The sequence below is a fragment of the Poromitra crassiceps genome (genome assembly GCF_964638095.1).
Source record: "Poromitra crassiceps genome assembly, chromosome: 6".
NCBI lineage: Eukaryota > Metazoa > Chordata > Actinopteri > Beryciformes > Melamphaidae > Poromitra > Poromitra crassiceps.
In genome coordinates, this window is record NC_139627.1 from 9,865,187 (window position 1) to 9,890,451 (window position 25,265).

The 25,265-nt window shown below is 43.4% G+C and overlaps 1 protein-coding gene across 1 annotated transcript in view; it reads right to left on the bottom strand.

Annotated features, from left to right (window-relative positions):
* The window catches only part of shroom3 (shroom family member 3), a gene marked incomplete at its 3' end in the record, with an annotated part of 158,441 nt that overhangs the window by 98,757 nt on the left and 34,419 nt on the right, over positions 1–25,265 (bottom strand). Inside the window, exon 3 of the mRNA XM_083638063.1 lies at positions 6,511–6,645. Within this exon, the coding sequence (XP_083494189.1) occupies positions 6,511–6,645 (135 nt within the window). The remainder of the gene's footprint in view (positions 1–6,510; positions 6,646–25,265) is intronic.

Consider the following 25,265-nt stretch of genomic DNA (forward strand, 5'->3'; position numbering starts at 1 on the left):
ATGGTTAAAGTGACTGTTCTATCGAATTTCACAAAAAGCTATTTATCTCAGCTTAAATTTTCAGACGCTGAAACCATGCTGTATTCAAGTGCTAATGCCTACATAACTACTAACTCTACAAACTAACTCTTTTAGACAGAGAAAGCACACATTCTATTAGTTCTTTTGAGATATTTTGTGTTCACAAAATCTTAGCAGAAAAGAATCCTCGGGTCTTGAAAGATGAGCCAGAATCCTCAAAAAAACCCTCTGGCAGAAGCTACCTACAGTAAAAAAAAAATGGCTGGCAGTGAATGTGTTAAAAAAAAAAAAAAAAATAGAATGTAAGTACATGCAGTTGTTTATTTTAATTATGGATCATAATACAATGCAATTCCAAATGCACTTTTATTTTAAAAGTAGCCACACAGTGAGAAAAAAGAAAGTGAGAAAAAAAAAATCATGTATTGCGGAAAAAGTGATGCATCGATTTAAGATGCATCGCGATGCATCGTGATGCATCGTTTTATCGAATCGAATCGAATCGTTGACAGATGAATCGTAATCGAATCGAATCGTGAAGCCAGTGAAGATTCACAGCCCTATTACTAGCGCCACGCCGTCTCTGTATTGCACCACGATTTCTCAAAGTGGCACCATTTCTCGTCGCCCCGTCTCCTCACGTCACTCTCGCCCACCTTTCAGAACATCAAACACTATCTTAATTGAGATTAAATCTATTTACGATGTTGAATGCTCAAAAAGTATTACCACTGACGATAAGAATATTCAGCTCGGATTCATTAATATCAGATCAATCGCTAACAAAGCCCTCCTGGTCAACGACATAATTATAGAACATAATATTGACATGATGGGATTATGCAAAACCTGGCTAAAACCGAATGATGTTCTTCCACTTATTGAAGCCTCCACCCCTAACTTTAGTAATTTGCATATCGCCGGAACAAAAAAGCTGTGCAATTTTGGCCTAATTTTTAACTCAAATTTAAGTCTCTCAAGCGATCAAAAGTATAAGCTCACATCATGTGAGATACTCACCATGCGACCCTCTAATATAGCTGGCCTTGGAGCCTTCTACCTAGTCGTGCTCTACCACCCACCTGGGCCCTATTCATCTTTTCTAGATGAATTTTACAACTTTCTCTCTGACCTCGTAACCCGTGTCGATAATATCATTATCATCGGTGACTTCAATATTCGCGTAAACTGTAAAACTGACCCACTCGGCAAAGCCTTTATGTCTCTAGTCGACACTTTTGGCTTTGATCAGCTGGTTCACGATCAAACGCACACTAGCCGCAACACGCTTGATCTCGTCCTCGCTCGTGGTATTAATGTCTCAGATCTGTCAGTTCTGCCATACCCTTCAGCACTGTCAGATCATTATTTCATTACATTTCAAATTGATTTGCCCTGCCGGCAGTCAAGCCTAGCTGATACCTACAGGTTCTACCACCACTGAACTCCCTGATCTATTACCAAAAACACTTGCCTCTCTCCCAGAGCAAATCAACTCTCTAAATGAATTCACAAACAAATTTAACTCAATCCTACTCACCTCGCTTGATTCTATTGCGCCTCTAAGTACAAAAACCCACCGCCCAAAAAAAACCTTGCCTTGGTATACTGACGATACACGTGCACAAAAACAGACTAGAACGTAAATGGCGCTCATCCAAACTAAGTACCGTAATTCTGCCAATAAGAGCCCGGGCGCTTATTATGCTAAATCAACTTGGACCCCGGGCGGTAAAAGGAAGACAGGCGGCAATTAGAGTCAGGCGGTTATTTTCATTTTGACATAATTGAGCCAGGCGATTATTATTTTTTGAACAGAAATGCCTGCTCAGCAAAAATGGAAAGTATCACATTTCTTATTTAAACCAGTGAGATAGTACTTAGTACACACAAGAGGGTAGGTAAAGGCAGTTTTGAACATGCCTAGTATTGTACAACGGACTGGAATGAACGAAAACAACTGATAGCCTTCATCATCATCATCATCATCATTAGGGATGCACCGATCCACTTTTTTCACTTCCGATCCGATTCCGATACCTGAATTTGGATATCTGCCGATACCGATATTATGCCGATACCAATATTTTTCTTGAATATACAGTATAGGCAAAGATTTGGCCAATTAAAGTTTTTTTTTTTTATATACCTTGCAAAAAGCAGACAAAATTAAGAAAATATACAAGGCAAAGAAGGATACTATTATACATTATTATACAAATTACGGCCAGCTGTGCGCTGGAATTGCAAATTTAAAAATAAAATAAAATCCAATTCCGATCCGATCCGATCAGTGAATTAGTGCCATATCGGCACCCGATACCGATATTGGATCGGCCCCATCCCTAATCATCATCATCATCCAACTACCTTAGGTATCAGTTCATTGCTCTCCTCTTCTCCCTCTGCCAAACAGCCATACCATATTTTAAACAAGTAACATTAGCCTACCGCTCACACATTCAGTTGTTTGTGTTTCATTGGAAAGAAGTCATAGCAACGTTATTAGTCTTTGCCAGATACTCCCAGCAAAGCAACATAGAAGGCATGCTAACGTAGCTACCAAGCTAACGCCAACCAAACAAACAGCACTGCAGCACTAGACAAAACAAGCAGACTTACGAAATACCGGTAGGTAGACGCCAAGTTTCCAATACATGTCCAGTATAATGGGTATAATCCATACTGCATTTATGATCGCTGTTCCGCTGAGAGAAATGCACTTTTACAAGGCACAACTGTAACATTACGCTACGTTAGCGTAAGTTGCCCACCACTCTCGGTTAGACAGCATCTCCAGCACGTTGCCTACAGGAATCCGTACCATTAAACAATGCAGTATGCATACTTGAAACATGTCGGTTACAGCATGTATAAATAAAATATAAAACTGTCTGACAGGAGGAGAAACTTCCGCCTGACTTCCTCCAAAACAACGCCATTACCGTAAGTGACTGAATTTAGTCAACACAAAAACATACAGTACAAACAAACCGTATTTATTCTAAAAAACGCCCCGGCGGCAAAATGAGTCAGGCGCTTATTATGCTAAATCAATTTGGACCCGGCGGCAAATGGAAGACCCGGCGGCAACAGGCGCTTATTGGAAGAATTACGGTATTTTGACTAGCCTGGAGTGGTAGCCTATTGAAATATAAAGTCAGCCTCTTACCTATCAGATCTGATTAACCGATAATCCGAAATGTTTATTTGACACTGTCGCAAATGATAGTTTTTGTTTCTTTTAAACAGACAAATGTGTAGTAGATGTTTCTTGTCTGTCGCAAATCTTACTCGCAAACCCTCCAAACCCTCCAATACAAACTCTCCATTTACAGATAATGACTTCCTTGACTTCTTTAACCACAAAATGATCTGTATTGGAGATGACATTAGCAACTCTCTACTCACAAAGGTGTGTTAACCCCTCTCTTAGCCCTGTTCTAAGAGCCTTAGAAGAGACTACCATGCTCTCGCATTTTGAGACTATCTCTCTAGATCAGGGGTGCCCACACTTTTTCAGCTTGGGAGCTACTTTTAAAATGAAAAAAAAAAAAATTTAACCCTCAATGCCATGCGATCGACCACACTACCTTCGCGATCGACCGGTCGATCGCGATCGACGTATTGGGCACCCCTGCTCTAGATGATGTGCTTTCTAAATTAGTACTTTCATCTAAATCTACAACCTGTTTATTCTACCCTCTCCCCACAAAGCTGATTAAGGAACTTCTTCCAATATTAGGCCCCTCCTTACTTAACATTATCAACAGCTCTCTCTCGAGCTGTTGTCTCCCTCCTCAATGCGCCCCCGCCTCTCCGCCAAGAGCCGCGCATTCATGGTCAGCGAGTTCAACTCCAGTCCCAGGAAGTAATGCAAAAGTAGTGTAATAAGTAATGAGTTACTCTACACAGACAGTAATATTGTAAAGTAAGGTAGTTTCAAATGAAAGTAATTAGTAATATGTAGTATATTACATTTTGAAATTAACTTGCCCAACACGTCTATACTGATATGATCATGCAGCATTTCTATTGGTTGTTATCGGACGTCGCCATAGCTGTCACCTTCAATTTCTGACACTGTCAGAATTGGTCCTAGGCTATCTTTGGTCACAGACTCTTTGGACCTCTCTCACTGCGCGACGCTGGACCAGCGTTTTTGTAGCCACGACTAAAGATGGAATATCCACGTTTCTTTCACGTTGCTCATCTTTCGTCTGGACAGCCCAAGATCACACGGTGTGTCAAAGGCTACAGTATGTTCTGGCACTTGTTAGGTGTTTACTATAATTAGTAATTAATTAATTATAATAATTATGCACATTAGATCCCAAATGACATCATTAAGAGCCAATCAGGGATTGGCCTTCCCAGGGGGCTTTAAAGTCCAGACGTGACTTTTATCACACACAACAGATAAAGAGAGAATGTTTCTCTGGACACACACACACACACGCACACACTCACTCACACGCGCACACACACACACACGCACACGCACGCACACACACACTCACACACTCACTCACACTCACACACACTCACTCACTCACACGCACACACTCACACGCACACACACACACACACACACACACACACACGAAGGGTGTGTCTCTGAACGGAGAATTTATCTTTCGCCATGGGAAACTGCTCCTCCAGCCCATAATAATAATCTCTCTGATCTGCCAGAAAACTGAAATTGGAGAGGATTAGAGAGAGAGAGAGAGAGGAGAGAGAGAGAGAGAGAGAGAGAGAGAGAGAGGGGAGAGAGAGAGAGAGAGAGAGAGAGAGAGGGGAGAGAAAGGAGAGTGACACAGGGAGAGGAAGACAGAGAGGGAGAAAGAGGCGAAGGAAGGAGAGAGAGAGAGATAGAGTGTGTGTGTGTGTGTGTGTGTGTGTGTGTGTGTGTGTGTGTGTGTGTGTGTGTGCGTGTGTGCGTGTGCGTGTGCGTGTCTGCGTGTTTGTTAAAAGTGTGTTAAGTGTGTGTCAAAACTGTTAAAAGTATGCATGTGTGTGGTAGGTATACGTATTAGAAGAATGTGTGTGTTGAAACTACGTTAAAAGTATGGGTGTGTATTGTGTGTGTGTGCGTGAGCGTGAGCGTACATGCGTGTGTATGTGTGTGTGTGTGTGTGTGTGTGTGTGTGTGTGTGTGTGTGTGTGTGTGTGTGTGTGTGTGTGTGTGTATGTAGGGGTTTTTCTAAATAGGAACAGGTAATGGGAGTGATGATGTGGGCGTACAGAATGCAGTGATTTAACTAGAGAAACATCTAGAGGAGGTGCTGTTTACACAGCAGAGAAAGTCTGTCTCTGTCTCCAGACTAACACCCAATCCCATGGGACTCTGATGGCCCACTTCCTGTCTCTGAACCAATCAGAGGCAAGCAACCCCCACCCCAGTGTTATCTGATAACCACCCACAGCCCAGGGGATTGTGGCAGAATAGTTATTTTGGTAATTTATCTGACTATCCAGACTGATGGAAGATGAATGAAAGAAGATTTAACTCCTCACAGACACAGACAGATACAGACAGATACAGACAGAGACAGACACAGACAGACACAGACACAGACAGACACAGACAGACACAGACAGACACAGACAGACACAGACAGACACAGACAGACACAGACAGACAGACAGACACAGACAGATACAGACAGACACAGACAGACAGACAGACAGACAGATACAGACAGACAGACAGACACAGACAGACAGACACAGACAGATACAGACAGACATAGACAGACAGACACAGACAGACACAGACAGACAGATACAGACAGACACAGACAGACACAGACAGATACAGACAGACACAGACAGACAGACACAGACAGATACAGACAGACAGACACAGACAGACAGATACAGACAGACACAGACAGATACAGACAGACAGACACAGACAGACACAGACAGACAGATACAGACAGACAGATACAGACAGACAGACAGACAGACACAGACAGACAGACTGACAGACAGACAGATACAGACAGACAGACAGACACAGACAGACAGAGACAGACACAGACAGACACAGACAGACACATACAGACAGATACAGACAGATACAGACAGACACAGACAGACACAGACAGACAGACACAGACAGACACAGACAGACACAGAATATACATAAGAACAAGCCCCAGATCCTGTGCAGACCCCCCGGCGCTCCCTAGAGGCCATCTGACGAAGCGCATTACCTCACTAAGGCCCAGTTTACACGGCGGCGCTCCCTGCAATAAAGCTGCACACTTTGCGTTTGTGCCCTTTTCCTTTTACACGCCAACGGCATTCTTGGGACCTGAGTGGAATTCATTTAGTAAACTATGGTCCCATTTTATTTAGACGATAAAGCAGACTACGCTTTGGGGCGTGATTGACAGGCCGCCTGTCCAGTAGCAGGCGGAGTTACTCTGGGTGACGTCACGGAGGCTACGTCCATATGTGTACACGGTCTGTGTCTCCTACCTGTGTTTGATGCGCAGGTTGACTCCTCCAGCTGAACATGAACTGCTGCCCCCCGCTGGCTGCTGAGGAGGATGAGGAGCGCTGATGGAGGGAGGCAACGTCTCAAAGTCCTCACAATACCCCGGATAACACTCTCTGGAGAGAGAGAGAGAGATCAGAGAGAGGGGGAGAGAGTGAGATTGAGAAAGAGAGAGAGGGGGAGAGAGACAGACGAAGAGGTAGATATATACATGTAAGTGAAACAACATAGAAAGGAAGCCTCAAAAAAAGGTACGACTGTCCCATAGTCTCTTTACGTGCGGGAATAGAGCCTGCGTTCCCAGATTGGTTGCAGTGTATCGAGGTGTTGTGCATCGACAGTAAATAATATGGACGAACCCTCACATTTGGTTTTTGGACTCCCGTTTTGAAGCCCAGTGTGGCCGTTGCAATCTTTGGGGTTATTGTTGCAGCTCGCACGAGACGGCATGAGATGGGAGGGTTTCCCAGAGCCGCAGCTCTGCCTGCTATTGGTCTGTGATCGGCGAGCTGCGCAATCACTGGACAGGTGACCTGTCAATCACTCCCAACGCATAGTTTTACTCTAAACAGGAGAGTTGTATACAAATTCACAGTTGTGATGAAAGGTGAAATGAGCTATATAGGCCAAAACTGTGTTTGGGTCCATTCTGTAAACATGCTGCTGTTACAAAGTGAGGCATTTTAACATGGGGGGTATACCGGAATGTCTCCTCCTTTTGGGTCCAGCCTCGAGTGGCCATTCGAGGAACTACAGCTTTCAGGATCACTTCCGAGGCTTCCTCTGCCAAAGTCCAAGCTAGCCGCCTGGTGTTGTGGCTGCCTGTCATTCCACTAACCAGTCTGACAGGTTTAACTAATAGACCTGTGTGTGTGTGTGTGTGTGTGTGTGTGTGTGTGTGTGTGTGTGTGTGTGTGTGTGTGTGTGTGTGTGTGTGTGTGCGTGTGCGTGTGTGTGTTTTTCTGCCTGTGTGTGTGCGCGTGAGTGTGTTGCGGTAAGGGTTGGGTTTCAGACATTTAGTCTTTAGGAAGTCGGTTATAAATATACAGATAATACTGTACAGTACAAGTGTGTGTGTGTGTGTGTGTGTGTGTGTGTGTGTGTGTGTGTGTGTGTGTGTTTTTCTGGGTTAGGGTTAGGGTTAACCCTAAACCTAGGACAGTGGTGTGGTCCACCACGTCTCTCCGTCCTGACAGGGGTGTGGTCCACCACGTCTCTCCGTCCTGACAGGGGTGTGGTCCACCACGTCTCTCTGTCCTGACAGTGGTGTGGTCCACCACGTCTCTCCGTCCTGACAGGGGTGTGGTCCACCAAACCAAAAGTCGCACTCCTCATCGAGCTCACAGTACCATGGGAGGAGGGCATCGAGGCCGCTTTCGAACGAAAGACCAAGTACTCAGAACTGGCTGCGGAGTGCAGGGAGGCTGGCTGGAGGACCACCATCTACCCAGTGGAGGTTGGAAGCCGAGGCTTTGTGGGGCTGTCAACCACACGCCTACTGAGGGACGGGAGGAAAGCTCAAGAAAGCAACCAAAGAACTGGCGGAAGAAGCGGAGAAGGGCAGCTTTTGGCTCAGGGCTAAGGAGGAGGGAAAAGTGTTGGGGAAAGAACATCTAACCCAAACGCCAGCCGCAGGGGGTGACATGTGTGAGAGTGGTACACTATGCAACTTTTTTAGGGCCCTTCAAACATTTTTTTTTTTTTTTTACATGTTTGTCATATTCTTGAAGAGTTGGACTTCTAGATGGGCAATGTGCTCGCGTGCGTCGATTCCTCGGCCCTTCAGCTCGCATTCGCAGCTCGGCTGCTGCTCGGCCTTGCCCGCAGCTCTGCTGCTGTGTGGCCTTGCCTGCCCTATTGGCAGGTGCACAATGTCTCCCTCTCTCTCTCCCTCAGTCTCCCCCCCCCCTCTCTCTCTCTCCCCCCTCTCCTCTCTCTCCCTCCCTCTCCTCAGTCTCTCCCTCTCCTCTCTCCCTCAGTCTCTCTTGTGACTTTGTGTGTGGGTGAGTGAATTTATGACATCACTGATGATGTCATCAGTGGGATTTATGACATCACCGATGATGTCATCAGTGGGATTTATGACATCACTGATGATGTCATCAGTGGTACAGACAGAGAAACAAACAGAGCCCTAGCTCCCATTTATACAGTATACTGATGATGATGATATAGTAACTGGGTTTCCATCCAAATGTATCGCATAATTCAAGCGAATTTTGTGAAAATCCGCAAAATAAAATGCGAATTTATGCATGTTTCCATTCAGTTTTGTTTAGCGAGTTTTGGGAGTCGGCAGGTTGAGCAGTCGGTGGCGCTTCTCGTCAGGAGGAGGCGTGCCTGTGTGCCTGTAAGAGATCTCTATCAGCGGAGACCTGAGGCCTGTACTACGAATGTTGTATTAGAAGATCCAGGATCTGTCCCTTGATCTGGTTTGTCTAAACCAGATCAGCTCGATTGTAGTTAACTTGTACTACGAACGTCGATTGGCACTCGTTAACTCGAACCAGGTTTTTCTAATCAAGCTGACAGCGCGTGCACATGAAAATGCCCGTGCACTGGAGCTCGTGCCCGCAAAAGAGGCGTGGTTTTTAACAACTGCCAATCACAATGCAATATGGACTGCTCCAACTCCTACAGCGCCAGACACGCCTATTTCCTCATCTGCGTTGGATATTATTACTGTTCCCGAATGACTGTCTAAAGTGACCACTTTTATCCACACAAGTAATTTATTTGAAGAGCGGTTTCGTAGGCTATCTACAGCTCTCTATCTACAGTCTTTTGTGGAAGCAATGTGTAATCTATCTCAGTCCAAATCTAGCGGATATTTAATGTAGCCTGTCAGAATGAAAATCCGCGTTGGATAGTCTGCTGAAAGACTGTCTAAAGCTGACGCTTGTATTCACATCAGTCATTTGATTTACTTTGATAAGCGATTTCTGTTTCCTACAGCAGCTTTTTGTGAGTGTAAAAATGTAAATGTGTAATCTCAGTCTATAAATTTCCACAATCTGTAAGCCTATTTAGACCATAGATTTAGAAACGCATGCTCAATGAATAAAATAATGATATCCTAATAGCCTATAAAAGAGGAAACTGCTGAACTGAATTGAGACGATGCGGGTATAGTTTTCATTGATAAAAACTAGCCTATTTTGTGGTCACATGGCTATTGTAATGTCAGCAGAGACGCATATCTCCATATTTCATATAATGATGCTGGAAATATGAAGTTCAATCACATCATACAGGCCAAAAGCAACACAGTTACAGCTGCAAAATGCAGGAGTCGCCTAGATATGAATCATCTTAATATGGGATCGCCTGTGTGCAGGTGATCCCATATTAAATTGCTTAGAGGCTATTCCAGCATGTAGGCTATTTCAATTCCAACCCAACGTCAGTCTCAGCTCCGTTGCGCACACGGCACCGTGCGCTTTGGAGACGTTTATGTAACCTTTTTATGCCGGTTTAGTGATATTTCTCCACTCACTATTCAGCTGCAATCGATCAGCGGGATCAAACAACGTATCTAGGCTACTTGAGAGCACAAAAATGAATATATAAAAACATATTCTAAAGTGGTAAGTAGGGCTTAATTAAAATAGCCAACAAGTGCAAGGCTTTAGTCCTTGATGGGAAACTCGTCCAGAAAGGGGTTGGCCATTTTTCCAAACTGCTGATTCGATTGGTTCGTGGGCAGTGTATTTAAGGTTTAATCTTATCCTTGCAACTTAACCTGCTGCGGACCAGGTTAAGTGTGAAGCATAAGTTGCTATGGAAATATATGTCGGTAAGAAGTTAACTTGCTTTGTAGTACGGCCAAACCAGGTTTAAACCTGAAGTTACCTCGCTAAACCACTAATCTTGCTTTGTAGTACAGGCCCCTGCTTTGATTGAGTCATCACCCGGTGATGGTGATGATCACCGTCCTCATCGTCGTAAAGTCGCCTTCAAAGCATGATGTTAGATTATAACAAACTAGTTGTGTGGCTTAGCCTTCCCAAATGTTGAGGGTCGTTTTTTAGAATTTAATACATAGAATTGCGAACGTTACATTCAATTTCATTCAGACTGCCTGGCGCTAATCGCCACCATTTCCCCCTGGAGTAGCATGAAGCGGAAGTGAAGTCACATCTGGTACGTCATCGTTAATTCGCAAAATCTGTTTCCATTGCAAAAGTTGGCATCTTCCTACTGTCGATACGCTGATAAATCCACCCCCTCCAAGCGTAAAAACATTTATGCGATATTTCGACCTTTATTCGAATTTCTGGTGTTTCCATTCAAGTTTATATTCGCATTTTGGGTAAATGCGAATATCCAGAGGTGGATGGAAACCCAGTTACTGATGATGATTAGTGCACCATAACTCAAAACACAAGCCTGTTTTGTGCCAATGTTTACAAACAATACAAATGTAAACAAGCAGTTTATGGCTTTCAAGTACATCTAAAATGATTCTTTAGCTCTTACAAGCTGATAGTCCTTGCACCAAGAGCTCTGTCAGAGCTAAAAGATGAATTAACATGTAAAGAAAAGAAGAAGAAAAATGTCTGTTTATGTTTGGAGGACCCTAAAGAAGTAGCATAGTATATCTTTAAAGAAACAGCTAGAGTAGAGTAGGATAGGGTTGGACAATAATACGTTCAGCAGTAGGAGGAGATGGGGGCGACATAGAGTCATTTAAAGGAACACTCCGCCCATTTTCAACCAGCTTTGTATCATTAGAACATCAGTAGTATATCAGAAAACTGTAAACGGTTTTGAAGTCTGTCATTTAATTTGACAGTTATTGAGTGTTAAAGTGTGGACCAGTGACATCACTGGTCCACACTAACTCAAATTAATAACGCATTAACTCAAATCAACTCTCAATAACTGTCAAACTATTCATCATTCATCTAGTTTGACAGTTATTGAGAGTTGATTAGTTGAAATTAAATGACAGACTTCAAAACCGTTTACAGTTTTCTGATATACTACTGATGTTCTAATGATACAAAGCTGGTTGAAAATGGGCGGAGTGTTATAAGTTTACAAATGGCTGATAGACTTTCATGGCTCCTTTTCTGAATGTCCTTTGTGTTGATTGTTCCAGTGTGAGTGTGCGATGTTTGAAGCCGTCAACTATTTCAACGCTTTTGTTATAGAGAGCCAAAGTCCCTCCCCTTCTGGTCAGGCCCTATGGAATCCAGCGTCTGAAAACGTATGAATGGTGGTGAACGCCCGGCGAGAGACAATCATTCGTTGATCCTGTTTGAACTGTGCCATGAGGTCCCATGCAGTTTGTGGTAAACTATAAGTAATAAATCACACAACCGATCGCATAAGTGACGTCTCCCCGCCAGGCCACGTTGGTGTTGGTGTGACGTATATTGTGCGAGACGAGAGGTGTAGCTGATTGAGCAGTTTCATACGGAACTAAACGTTACGTTTCGGTTTTACGACAGCTGAACCCAAGAATGACTTTTATTTTGTTTGAGTTCAAATACCTGGGTATGCAGTGCACCTATTTAATAATGTATGCAAAACAAATCACAACAATCTAATTTCTTTCGTTTTTCACACTTTTTCACATCAAAAGTTCGTTTTTCAAGATTTCATTGATAACAGTCATTTACAGTTTGCTGACGTCACCCAGTACTATCAAATTTCTACCCCATTTCAACCGATCATATCACGACATGCAGCTGTCAATCAAATCTTCATTTCTGGATAATTTTCTCTTCCAAATGAAGTAGAAAATGGCGCCTAGTGCCTGTCATCTGGCAGAATTCCTATCCCATAAACTAACTACTAACTTGGCCAATTGTATGAAACATGGATAAAAAACAAAAACTATAATCTCTAAGAATGCAAAGAAATGTAACTGGCTCGTTAAAACGCGCATTCCAGGGATATCGTATTTACAGCAGCGATAATGGCGCGCGCATCCGAGAGCTTGGTTGTCAGGGGTCGCACTTCGGAGATTCCAGGCCGACGTGCTGCACTCTCCGCTCGGCAACACGAAGGCAGCTGGCTGCCTGCCGGTCGCTGAGCTCCACTCCTCCCGTCAAAAGGCTCTTCCCGAGGGGAGCGCCACAACACACTGAATCCCACTCGATTTGGAGGCGGAACACGCCAGGATTGGCCAAAGCCCAATCCAGTCCCCAGAATTGTCAAATAAAATCATCGACATGATACTATGACCCGCCTCTCAACCTGACATCTTAGACAAACTATGTTTTCAGTCTGAAACGGACTCATTAAGCACGTGACGAACAGGTTCAGTTCCACTTTAACATGCAAAGTTATATTTTAAATTGACAAAATGTACATGTGAACTTCATGGCACAATTCAAACAGGATCAAAAAAGGATTGTACGTCTCTCAACCATTCATATTTTTTTCCGTGGCTGATCCGTAGCTGAAGCAGGAAGATGGCGGTGACTTTGGCTCTCTGAGGATGGGATGCTGGAGTGACGGAGTACGTACCTATTAACAATTGCTCAAGTGACATCACTTATGACATCATCAGTGATTTATGACATCACTGATGACATCATCAGTGGGACAAAAATTGAAAGAGAACAGAGAACAAACATTGCGCCTTTTATATTGATTTGTTTTGCCCATTCTTGCTCTATCTCCACGTGCAGCTTAGACCCCTATATTACAAAAACGTATATGGGGCAGATATTTTGTTAAAAATACATTTGGTCCAGTGTGTGTGTGTGTGTGTGTGTGTGTGTGTGTGTGTGTGTGTGTGTGTGTGTGTGTGTGTGTGTGTGTGTGTGTGTGTGTGTGTGTGAGCGCGTGTGTGAGATTGAGAGAGTGAGAGAGTAACAGAGGGTGTGTCAGTCCTTAATTTCACTAGAATGCAGTAGGTACAGGAGCTACACCTCACTCTCTCTCTCTCTCACTCTCACACACACACACACACACACACACACACACACACACACACACACACACACACACACACACACACACACACACACACACACACACACACACACACACACACACACACACACACACACACGCACCCTCTTCTACACCCTGTCAGGTATTCAGACAATGTGTTTTCTCTGTCTGTTTACTTTCATTGAGGAGGAGAGTCCATTATCAACATGACTCTGTCTCAAAGTGCTGAGTCATCACACCTGTCTGTCTGACATACCTGTCTGTCTGAGTCATCACGCCTGTCTGTCTGACATACCTGTCTGTCTGAGTCATCACACCTGTCTGTCTGTCTGACAGCAAGTTGACCTGGATTTTAACCAGAGGCCTGTACTACAAAGCAAGATTTAGGTTGATCCTGATAAGTTTGGGTTTAAACCTGGTTTAGCCGTACTACAAAGCAAGTTAACTTCTAACCTAGTTCAATCACCATGGCACGAAGCTATCTTAACAGATCCGCGATCTGTCACTTTGATCTGGTTTGACTGAACAGGATCAAAGCTATCTAGTTTAACGATACTACGATGCTGGTTTTCTACTCGATAACTGAAGCTGGCTTTATCTGAGATCTGCCTGTGCAAGCGCACGTTTTTCGCTCGTGCACAGGCGCGCGTCCACGCGAAAGAGGTGCGCTAGCCAATCACATTATGAACAGCTGAGTTGATCCACGCCCACACCCATTTCCACACCCATTTCCTCATTCAATGAGCGCAGTGTGATCAGAGTTTTTAGCGGATATTTAATGTAGCCTATGTCAGAATGAAAATCCGCGTTGGATATAGTCTGCTGAAAGACTGTCTAAAGCTGCCGCTTGTATTCACATCAGTCATTTGATTTAGTTTGATCAGCGATTTCTGTCTCCTACAGCAGCTTTTTGCGAGTGTAAATGTGTAATCTCAGTCTATAAATTTCCGCAATCTGTAAGCCTATTTAGACCAGAGATTTAGAAACGCATGCTCAATGAATAATGATCTCTATCACTCATTATGTGTGTGGTTGCACTGATCGAATAATTCATATATAAAATAATGATAGCCTAATATAAAAGAGAAAACTGCTGAACTGAATTGAGACGATGCGGGCATAGTTTTCATTGATAGAAACTAGCCTATTTTTGCTCATTTATTGGCATACAGCCTAGGACACAGTTCCAGCTGAAACATGCAAGAGTAGCCTGCATATTTAGTATTGGGGTTGTCCCATATTTATCCCATATCTATATTATATGTATAGGCTTTTCTGGCATGTAGGAGAATATCACCCTCACTCCATTTGAGGGTCCGTTCATGATATGCGCCGCGGTGATTAATAGTGATCATATTTCTCCACGCATCGTTCAGCTGTTAAGACATAAAGTGGTAAGTAGGCTTAATTTAATTATGTAGCCTACAGAGCCACGAATGTTTTGCTTGTTCTATTCTCAGTTGACTGCAATCTATTTTTCATATGGTGATCTTATATGAATGGTGAGTGACTCCAGAGAGCCGATTATATGGGTCTGTCATGGATTTTGATCTTATCCTCTGAATCTAACCTGGTCGGGACCAGGTTAGCTTTGCAGCGTGAGTTGCCATGGTGATTGAACTAGGTTAGAAGTTAACTTGCTTTGTAGTACGGCTAAACCAGGTTCAAACTCAAACTTACTCAGATAAGGCATTAATCAGATCAGGAAATCAAATCCAAGCTTTAATCTGGATCAGATCTTCAAAACGGGTAGTTCAAAGCGACAACACACGATTGGGATCAGTTTGATCCCCAAAAACTGGATTATCTTGATCCCACCAGAGGGGTGGATTTCCAGTGGATTACCAGAGCAAAATATACTATACAATTTATTTAAAAATATGTTTCAATATAAATAAGATGGCAAAGTTTGTTAACTGAAATAATACACAATTTTTATCCTTCATGGCAAATAAATTTTATATTTCATTTTTTGGTCACGTTTGTGGTGGCCTATTTTGTTTTCAACCAAATGTTGATGACATAAATGTTTATGCTCATAAAAGTATCACAACAAAGATTGTCAATCACAAATGTCATTTAGATTAAAGAAAAAATCTCTTCAACAGAAAAAAAAAGTCCATCATCTGTCATCACCTTTCAAAAGTAATTGCGGACAATAGCATCTCACATTGCACCACCACTCAGTCTCTCATTTAGAGGGAAATCCATAGGTCAATGCACCTGATGTGACACACACACCATTCAAGACGAGGTCCTCCTGACCCATGTGGATCCAGAAGCTGGACCTTCAGCCAGGCCTGATGACACACTGCAAGAGCCACCTCGAAAGAGAAAATGCAAGCGCACCAGACAACCAGAGCAGAGGGATGATGCCTACGAGACACCGCTGAGCCGTGAAACGGAGAGGGCAGAGATGCAGATCCGTCTGGCCAAAGAACAAATACAGCTGTGCCGGCTTCAGCAAACTGAAACCTCGCTTAGAATTCAGCTCCTCAAAGCACGCCTGGATGTTCCAGCTGCCTTTGAATGAATGTTTTTTTGTTGTTACCCTAGTGGGAGTATTTTTTTTTATTACAATTCCGTTATGATTTTATGTCCTTTATGTATTTAAAAATATAATTAGACATTATAGATGTCTCTGCAATGTGGTCTCTTGTCTTCCTTGTATTATTTTTCATATCCACTAGATGGAGATCAGTAGGATTAAAGCACTGATATTCAGGATCTAGTCATCTTGAAAAGTCTGAAACTGGATCAGGGTGATCCTATCCTGAATTGCTTTGAAATACTGGGACAAAATCTGGCCGAGTTGGCTGATCCTGGATCACAGAAAATGGGATTTCAAAATCTGATCGGATCTGATTGAGATTAAAAGTTTTGAACTACTGGGCCCATGGAGATGTACCTAACCCTAACCCTGGAGATGTACCTAACCCTAACCCTGGAGATGTACCTAACCCTAACCCTGGAGATGTACCTAACCCTAACCCTGGAGATGTACGCGTCTGACAACTGACAGCTGTCTGTGAACATGTATTGAAGTGAACAGGGAAATGAGCAGAGACGTACAGACACCACTCTAATCTCCTGTGTTGGCTGTGTGGCTTCTCCTTTCCTTCCTCGCCTCCTCTCCTCCTGTGTGTGTTTTGTCCAGTATTCAAATATGTTGAACTGCTCATTTGCCTGTGTGGTGGTGAGCCGGCTGTTAGTGCAGACATAGAGACAAATAACCAGCAGAGAAGAAGACCAAGCAGGCTGATGTTCAGTTGTAAGACAAAGCTACAAATGGCTGATGGGTGGTATGGCCAAAATCAAATACAATATCTTTGAGCAAATACCTCAATATCGATATTGCGCCAACTGTAGGGATGACTATTGGTGCTTTCACAAAATAGTTACACCATTTACAACAAGATTTTTGATATTAATCAGATATATGGATATAATGTGGTAAGGTCAGAAAATGACATCATACTGTTATTCAAGTGATACTCAACACCAACTACTCAGCCGTGGGTCATGTCAGTTTTTCAAACAAGGGCGGTGACTTTTGAGGCTTTCGAATCCGCTCACTCCACATTTGGATACGATGAACTTTATGAACTTTGAACGATAGATTCTGATGATTCAGATACATGATTTACCGAAGTAGCCTACACAATTAACAACAAGGGCATCTTTGTTGGCATCATTAACTGACAAAAGCATTAAAACAAGCAAATAACAATATTCTCCGGTCACTGGTCACATGTTCAAATGGTTCAAAGCAAATCTCTCAAAGTCTCAAGTCTGTCAGCATTTGGCTTGTGTTATTGCAATGATATCCTAGGTTGAACATGGTTGAACTGATTATCAGCAATATTCTTAACCTGCACAGTAACATGTTAACATTAGCATTATAAGCTCAGGAGAGCAGAAGAGTAAATACTGAGCCATGCACACGATAATTACCGTTACAACAGTTAAAACTTGGCGTTAAATTTTCAGAAATCCAAATACAAAGTATTTAGCTGCTTCATGCTACTCCGGCGGTCAACCCTTGAAGAAACAAATGACACCATGTTATTAATCAACAGTAACAGTAAAACAGTAGAACTTTAATCACCACATGTCAAAATTTCGGTTACAGACATAGCCACCTCGCGGGAGGTACGGTGGTGCAGTGGTAAGCACTATCGCCTCACAGCTCGAAGGTCGTGGGTTCGATTCCCACCTGGGCCGATGTGAACACTGAAGGAATGCGTGCCCGTCCGCATGTCCTCGAGTGCCCACCACCCGGGTGGGGGTCAGCAAAATGGCTGTTTGCGGTTCAAACAGCCATTTGCATGTTCTCCCCGTGCCTCCCGGGGGTCTCCTTCATATAGGAACCCCCTTCACAAAAACATGCAACATCCTGGTTGCTTATATGGTTCCTCCTCTGATCGTTAAGGGTGCCTGTTCAGAGGGAGGGGAACTGGTTGGAATAGCGTGAACCTCCCACGTGCTACTGTATGTCCTACCGGTGAAGCTTCCTCGGGCAGGTGAAAAGAAGCGGCTGACTTGACTGCCCATGTCTCGGAGGATGCATGGAATCAGTCTCGGCTCTCCCCAGATCGGCAGAGGATGGAGTAGCAACCAGGATTGAGTAATTCAAATGAGCACTAAACAGGGGATCAAAATGGGATAAAAAAATCGGGAAAAAAACATAAAAAATAAAATAAAAAAAAAGACATAGCCACCTCGCTAATAATGTCATACAGTACGGCTTGAACTGGCCCATGTTTTACGTTAGCACACGATGCTAATCTTGAGCTAGCATTAGCTTACAGACATGAGCATCACTCAAACAGTCCAACATAGCAGAGCACCAAGTGTGCGATCAAATCCACCAGAGTTATTAAAGTTGACCCATATACTGTATAATAGCAGTTTATCTTGTGGAGGCTTAGCAGCTAGCAGGCTGGAGGCTCACACCATGGATGTAGTAACATAGCACAAGCCAGGCCGCAGACAAAACAAGATGGTGGTCAACTGGACTAACAGGCTGGACTGCACTGAGAGTCATCTCACGTGACACCCCCCGTGCATCTGCAGTGCATGGATTTCCCATGATGCTCCAGGAAACATTACCCGGAAGTGAGTGAATCAAGGCTTCATTTTGAATGATGGCACGCTCATTCCATCCACATTATTTACTATCTATGATTATACCGGACAGGTATAGAGACACTGCATGAAATAGGCCACGCCCATCACGGGGGAAAAAGCTCCGTTCATTTCCACACACCAGCGTCATTTTCCTTGAATGAAACATAGCTAAAAGTTGTTGTGTGGTGGGGCTGCGCAGACAACAAATGTAAAAAATCGCCAGTTAAAAAATGTTTGTACTCCTGAGCAAAACAAGGAAGCCATTGAGAATTGGCGAGAAGAAAAATGTGGATCTAGCTGTCAAGAAGTAAGTTGGAGTGTTCATCTTCCATATATATGATCTTTTTGTGCAACACGCACCGTGCACGTGACATAGGAGAACGCCAGGATTGGAGGGGGGGTTTCCGTTTTCCCCCGTCTTGGGCGTGGCTTCTGAATGATGACGCATTACGCAGTGTCTCTATTGGAAATATTTGGTCTGCTTGTTGCACAACACTGTATTGTCTGATAGAAGTGCTGACCAGCTGGTTACTGAGTTACGTTAGCTGCTGCTAAGTGCTAATGTTACAGGTGATGAGGCTGAGCCAGAAAGACTGAGTGGGCGACTGTGTTTCTAGCCTGTGTGATTATTCACGGGTAACGGGTGGGCGCGGGTCTCATATTAATGGGTCTGGGCGGGGGCGGCTTTGCAAAACTGGACCCGTGCAGGACTCAGCGTCAGCGTTTCCAATTTGCCACGGTTAGCTACCCGCAGAGGTCCCCACGCAGACCGTGACAGGGCCGGATATTTTAATTAGGTCATTATGGCCTAGTGATAGGACTACCCACGGCATCCAGAGGGTGACACACAGACACACACCAATCGGTGATAGCACTACCCACAGCAGCCAGCAGGTGACTCTCACTCTCTCCATCACACACACACACACACACACACACACACACACACACACACACACACACACACAGACATGCTCCAACGGGGATCAGCACTATTATCAGTGATTTTGGGGTGTTAGCTGAAACTGAAGGTCAGATGAGGAGGGATAAAAGGTAGACAGGGACACGCACATCCAAGGGTTGGCCACACTGGGCCTGGGTGCTGGATCAAAAAGGAAACCTACTGATAGAAACTCTCTCTTCCATGGTTCTTCATATCATCCCACACCACTCAAAAAAAGTTTGCCCATTTCTCAATGTAACCGGATCAGAAGAATTTGCAGTTCAGATGAAGACTTTCAAACTCAAATCAAGGATCTTGAGACCAGATTCAGAAAAAGGGACTATCAAGAGAGCTGGATCAAAAATGCAACCACATGATTTTCCAATGTTTCCCAGACTCAGTGCCTGGAGTCCACTAGACCAAAATCAAAAGAAAACAGAGTGGTCTGTGCCATCCAATTTTCTCCTGTCTCCAGAGAGATTGAGAAAGCTATAAAAAAACATTGGCACATCATTGACAGTGATCCGGCACTGAAGGCGTGTTTCCCTAAACAGCCTTTAGTGGTCTATAAAAGACCTCCTAACCTACGGAATATGCTGGTGAGGGCAGACCTTCCACCTATTCCACCTGTTCATTTCCTTAGCTCGATCCCCTCTGGTAATTATCCTTGTGGCCGGTGTCAACAGTGTAATTTCACCTACAAAACCAATTGTTTTTACCATCCCCACAGTGGCAAAAAATATAAAATCAAAAGTGTTATCTCATGTTCCACTGTCAATGTTATTTATATGCTGCATTGTCCATGTGGACTTTCGTATATAGGTAAGTCATTGAGACCACTCAAAACTCGTATCTCTGAACACCGCAGCACAATCAGAAATAATGTTACATCTAGCCCGGTGGCTGTCCACTTTACCTCTGCAAAACATTCTGTATCCACCCTCAAATACATTGGGATTGAGGCTCTTAAACTGCCACGAAGAGGGGGTGACATTAACAACTTGCTACTCCAAAGAGAATTATTCTGGATATATACATTGGGCACTATGGCCCCAAAAGGCCTCAATGAGGAATTCGATATGAGACCTTTTCTATAGAGAATGTTGTTAATCCTATACTCCAATCTGTCACTAGGAGGTCCCTACTGTGAAGCTCTTTCTACTGTTCTGTTCTCTCTCCCCTCTAGGGGTGATCTCTCATACATAAGTGGTTTTTCTGTGTATATTTTTTAAAAACTTTTTGCTATTTATTTTAAGTATTAGACGAATAGACTACCGTAGGTCCCCATTTCTGTAAATGCAGTATGCTTTTTTTGTGGTTAATGAAGTCGCCTCTAGGGATGTATTTGCATTTGCATGCATTTGCATTTATAGTTGTATTTGTTTTGGGCCTCTTCTAAACTTTACTGAACTACGTACTATAAAGCAGAGCCCACAAACTACTCCTTTGGTGGCATGTATAATTATATGTGTCCTGCTTGTCTACACTGTGTATATATATATATACTGTTAGAATCTGTACATGTGTGTTTTGAATAACCTATGCTGCTTATGTGTATACACCTTTATTTTAACTTTACTAATTACTAATTGCTGAACACCTGTTGATCTGTGATGTATATTGATACGGGTATTTAAGACGGCGTCTCTCTGCCACTTCAGAAAGCGTCTTGAGGAAGGGCCAGTGTGGCCCGAAACGTCACGCTGTGTGCATAATTATTAAATAAAGAAACCTAACGGGAGCTCCTCTGGTGTGCGGACCATTATTTTTTCACAGATGAGGAGGGATGCCCGGTGCATTTTGCATTGTGTCTGAATGTGTGTGTGTGTGTGTGTGTGTGTGTGTGTGTGTGTGTGTGTGTGTGTGTGTGTGTGTGTGTGTGTGTGTGTGTGTGTGTGTGTGTGTGTGTGTGTGTGTGTGTGTGTGTGTGTGTGTGTGTGTGTGTGTGTGTGTGTGTGTGTGTGTGCCAAAAGGAGTCCATTAGTGAGATATTTTTAAGTCCAAAGGTGACTAAAGTTGCACCAGAGAAAGGTTCATTGTTCAAATTAAAACCCTCTCTCAGAGTGTCAACTGTCTCAACAGAATAGAATAGAATAGAATAGAATAGAATAGCTAATTTACCATTGCAGCCCTCTCAGAGTATACACTATTTCAACAGAATAGAATAGAACAAAATACAACAGAATAGAATCACTTACTACTGTGGCCCTCTGTGCAAACTATTACAGTAGAATAAGCACTCCTCTTCTCCCTCCCAGTCAGAGTCAATAACACAGTAGAGTTCAGTCAGAGTCAATAACACAGTAGAGTCCAGTCAGAGTCAATAACACAGTAGAGTCCAGTCAGAGTCAATAACACAGCACAGTAGAGTCCAGTCAGAGTCAATAACACAGTAGAGTCCAGTCAGAGTCAATAACACAGCACAGTAGAGTCCAGTCAGAGTCAATAACACAGTAGAGTCCAGTCAGAGTCAATAACACAGTAGAGTCCAGTCAGAGTCAATAACACAGCACAGTAGAGTTCAGTCAGAGTCAATAACACAGCACAGTAGAGTTCAGTCAGAGTCAATGACACAGCACAGTAGAGTCCAGTCAGAGTCAATGACACAGCACAGTAGAGTCCAGTCAGAGTCAATAACACAGCACAGTAGAGTTCAGTCAGAGTCAATAACACAGCACAGTAGAGTCCAGTCAGAGTCAATAACACAGTAGAGTCCAGTCAGAGTCAATAACACAGTAGAGTCCAGTCAGAGTCAATAACACAGCACAGTAGAGTTCAGTCAGAGTCAATGACACAGCACAGTAGAGTCCAGTCAGAGTCAATAACACAGTAGAGTCCAGTCAGAGTCAATGACACAGCACAGTAGAGTCCAGTCAGAGTCAATAACACAGTACAGTAGAGTTCAGTCAGAGTCAATAACACAGTAGAGTCCAGTCAGAGTCAATAACACAGTAGAGTCCAGTCAGAGTCAATAACACAGCACAGTAGAGTCCAGTCAGAGTCAATAACACAGTAGAGTCCAGTCAGAGTCAATAACACAGCACAGTAGAGTCCAGAGTCAATAACACAGCACAGTAGAGTCCAGTCAGAGTCAATGACACAGCACAGTAGAGTTCAGTCAGAGTCAATAACACAGTAGAGTTCAGTCAGAGTCAATAACACAGCACAGTAGAGTCCAGTCAGAGTCAATAACACAACACAGTAGAGTTCAGTCAGAGTCAATAACACAGCACAGTAGAGTCCAGTCAGAGTCAATAACACAGTAGAGTTCAGTCAGAGTCAATAACACAGTAGAGTCCAGTCAGAGTCAATAACACAGCACAGTAGAGTCCAGTCAGAGGCAATAACACAGCACAGTAGAGTCCAGTCAGAGTCAATAACACAGTAGAGTCCAGAGTCAATAACACAGTAGAGTCCAGTCAGAGTCAATAACACAGTAGAGTTCAGTCAGAGTCAATAACACAGCACAGTAGAGTTCAGTCAGAGTCAATAACACAGTAGAGTCCAGTCAGAGTCAATAACACGGTAGAGTTCAGTCAGAATCAATAACACAGCACAGTAGAGTCCAGTCAGAATCAATAACACAGCACAGTAGAGTCCAGTCAGAGTCAATAACACAGTAGAGTCCAGTCAGAGTCAATAACACAGCACAGTAGAGTCCAGTCAGAGTCAATAACACAGTAGAGTCCAGTCAGAGTCAATAACACAGTAGAGTCCAGTCAGAGTCAATAACACAGCACAGTAGAGTTCAGTCAGAGTCAATAACACAGTAGAGTAGAGTTCAGTCAGAGTCAATAACACAGCACAGTAGAGTCCAGTCAGAGTCAATAACACAGCACAGTAGAGTTCAGTCAGAGTCAATAACACAGTAGAGTAGAGTTCAGTCAGAGTCAATAACACAGCACAGTAGAGTCCAGTCAGAGTCAATAACACAGCACAGTAGAGTTCAGTCAGAGTCAATAACACAGTAGAGTCCAGTCAGAGTCAATAACACAGTAGAGTCCAGTCAGAGTCAATAACACAGCACAGTAGAGTTCAGTCAGAGTCAATAACACAGTAGAGTAGAGTTCAGTCAGAGTCAATAACACAGCACAGTAGAGTTCAGTCAGAGTCAATAACACAGTAGAGTCCAGTCAGAGTCAATAACACAGCACAGTAGAGTTCAGTCAGAGTCAATAACACAGTAGAGTAGAGTTCAGTCAGAGTCAATAACACAGCACAGTAGAGTCCAGTCAGAGTCAATAACACAGCACAGTAGAGTCCAGTCAGAGTCAATAACACAGTAGAGTCCAGTCAGAGTCAATAACACAGTAGAGTCCAGTCAGAGTCAATAACACAGCACAGTAGAGTTCAGTCAGAGTCAATAACACAGTAGAGTCCAGTCAGAGTCAATAACACAGTAGAGTTCAGTCAGAGTCAATAACACAGCACAGTAGAGTTCAGTCAGAGTCAATAACACAGTAGAGTAGAGTTCAGTCAGAGTCAATAACACAGCACAGTAGAGTTCAGTCAGAGTCAATAACACAGTAGAGTCCAGTCAGAGTCAATAACACAGCACAGTAGAGTTCAGTCAGAGTCAATAACACAGTAGAGTAGAGTTCAGTCAGAGTCAATAACACAGCACAGTAGAGTTCAGTCAGAGTCAATAACACAGTAGAGTAGAGTTCAGTCAGAGTCAATAACACAGCACAGTAGAGTTCAGTCAGAGTCAATAACACAGTAGAGTAGAGTTCAGTCAGAGTCAATAACACAGCACAGTAGAGTTCAGTCAGAGTCAATAACACAGTAGAGTCCAGTCAGAGTCAATAACACAGCACAGTAGAGTTCAGTCAGAGTCAATAACACAGTAGAGTCCAGTCAGAGTCAATAACACAGCACAGTAGAGTCCAGTCAGAGTCAATAACACAGCACAGTAGAGTCCAGTCAGAGTCAATAACACAGTAGAGTCCAGTCAGAGTCAATAACACAGCACAGTAGAGTTCAGTCAGAGTCAATAACACAGTAGAGTCCAGTCAGAGTCAATAACACAGCACAGTAGAGTTCAGTCAGAGTCAATAACACAGTAGAGTCCAGTCAGAGTCAATAACACAGCACAGTAGAGTTCAGTCAGAGTCAATAACACAGTAGAGTCCAGTCAGAGTCAATAACACAGCACAGTAGAGTTCAGTCAGAGTCAATAACACAGTAGAGTCCAGTCAGAGTCAATAACACAGCACAGTAGAGTCCAGTCAGAGTCAATAACACAGCACATTAGAGTCCAGTCAGAGTCAATAACACAGTAGAGTTCAGTCAGAGTCAATGACACAGTAGAGTCCAGTCAGAGTCAATAACACAGTAGAGTCCAGTCAGAGTCAATAACACAGTAGAGTCCAGTCAGAGTCAATAACACAGCACAGTAGAGTTCAGTCAGAGTCAATAACACAGCACAGTAGAGTTCAGTCAGAGTCAATAACACAGTAGAGTCCAGTCAGAGTCAATAACACAGTAGAGTTCAGTCACAGTCAATGACACAGTAGAGTCCAGTCAGAGTCAATAACACAGTAGAGTCCAGTCAGAGTCAATAACACAGTAGAGTCCAGTCAGAGTCAATAACACAGCACAGTAGAGTCCAGTCAGAGTCAATAACACAGCACAGTAGAGTTCAGTCAGAGTCAATAACACAGTAGAGTCCAGTCAGAGTCAATAACACAGCACAGTAGAGTCCAGTCAGAGTCAATAACACAGCACAGTAGAGTCCAGTCAGAGTCAATA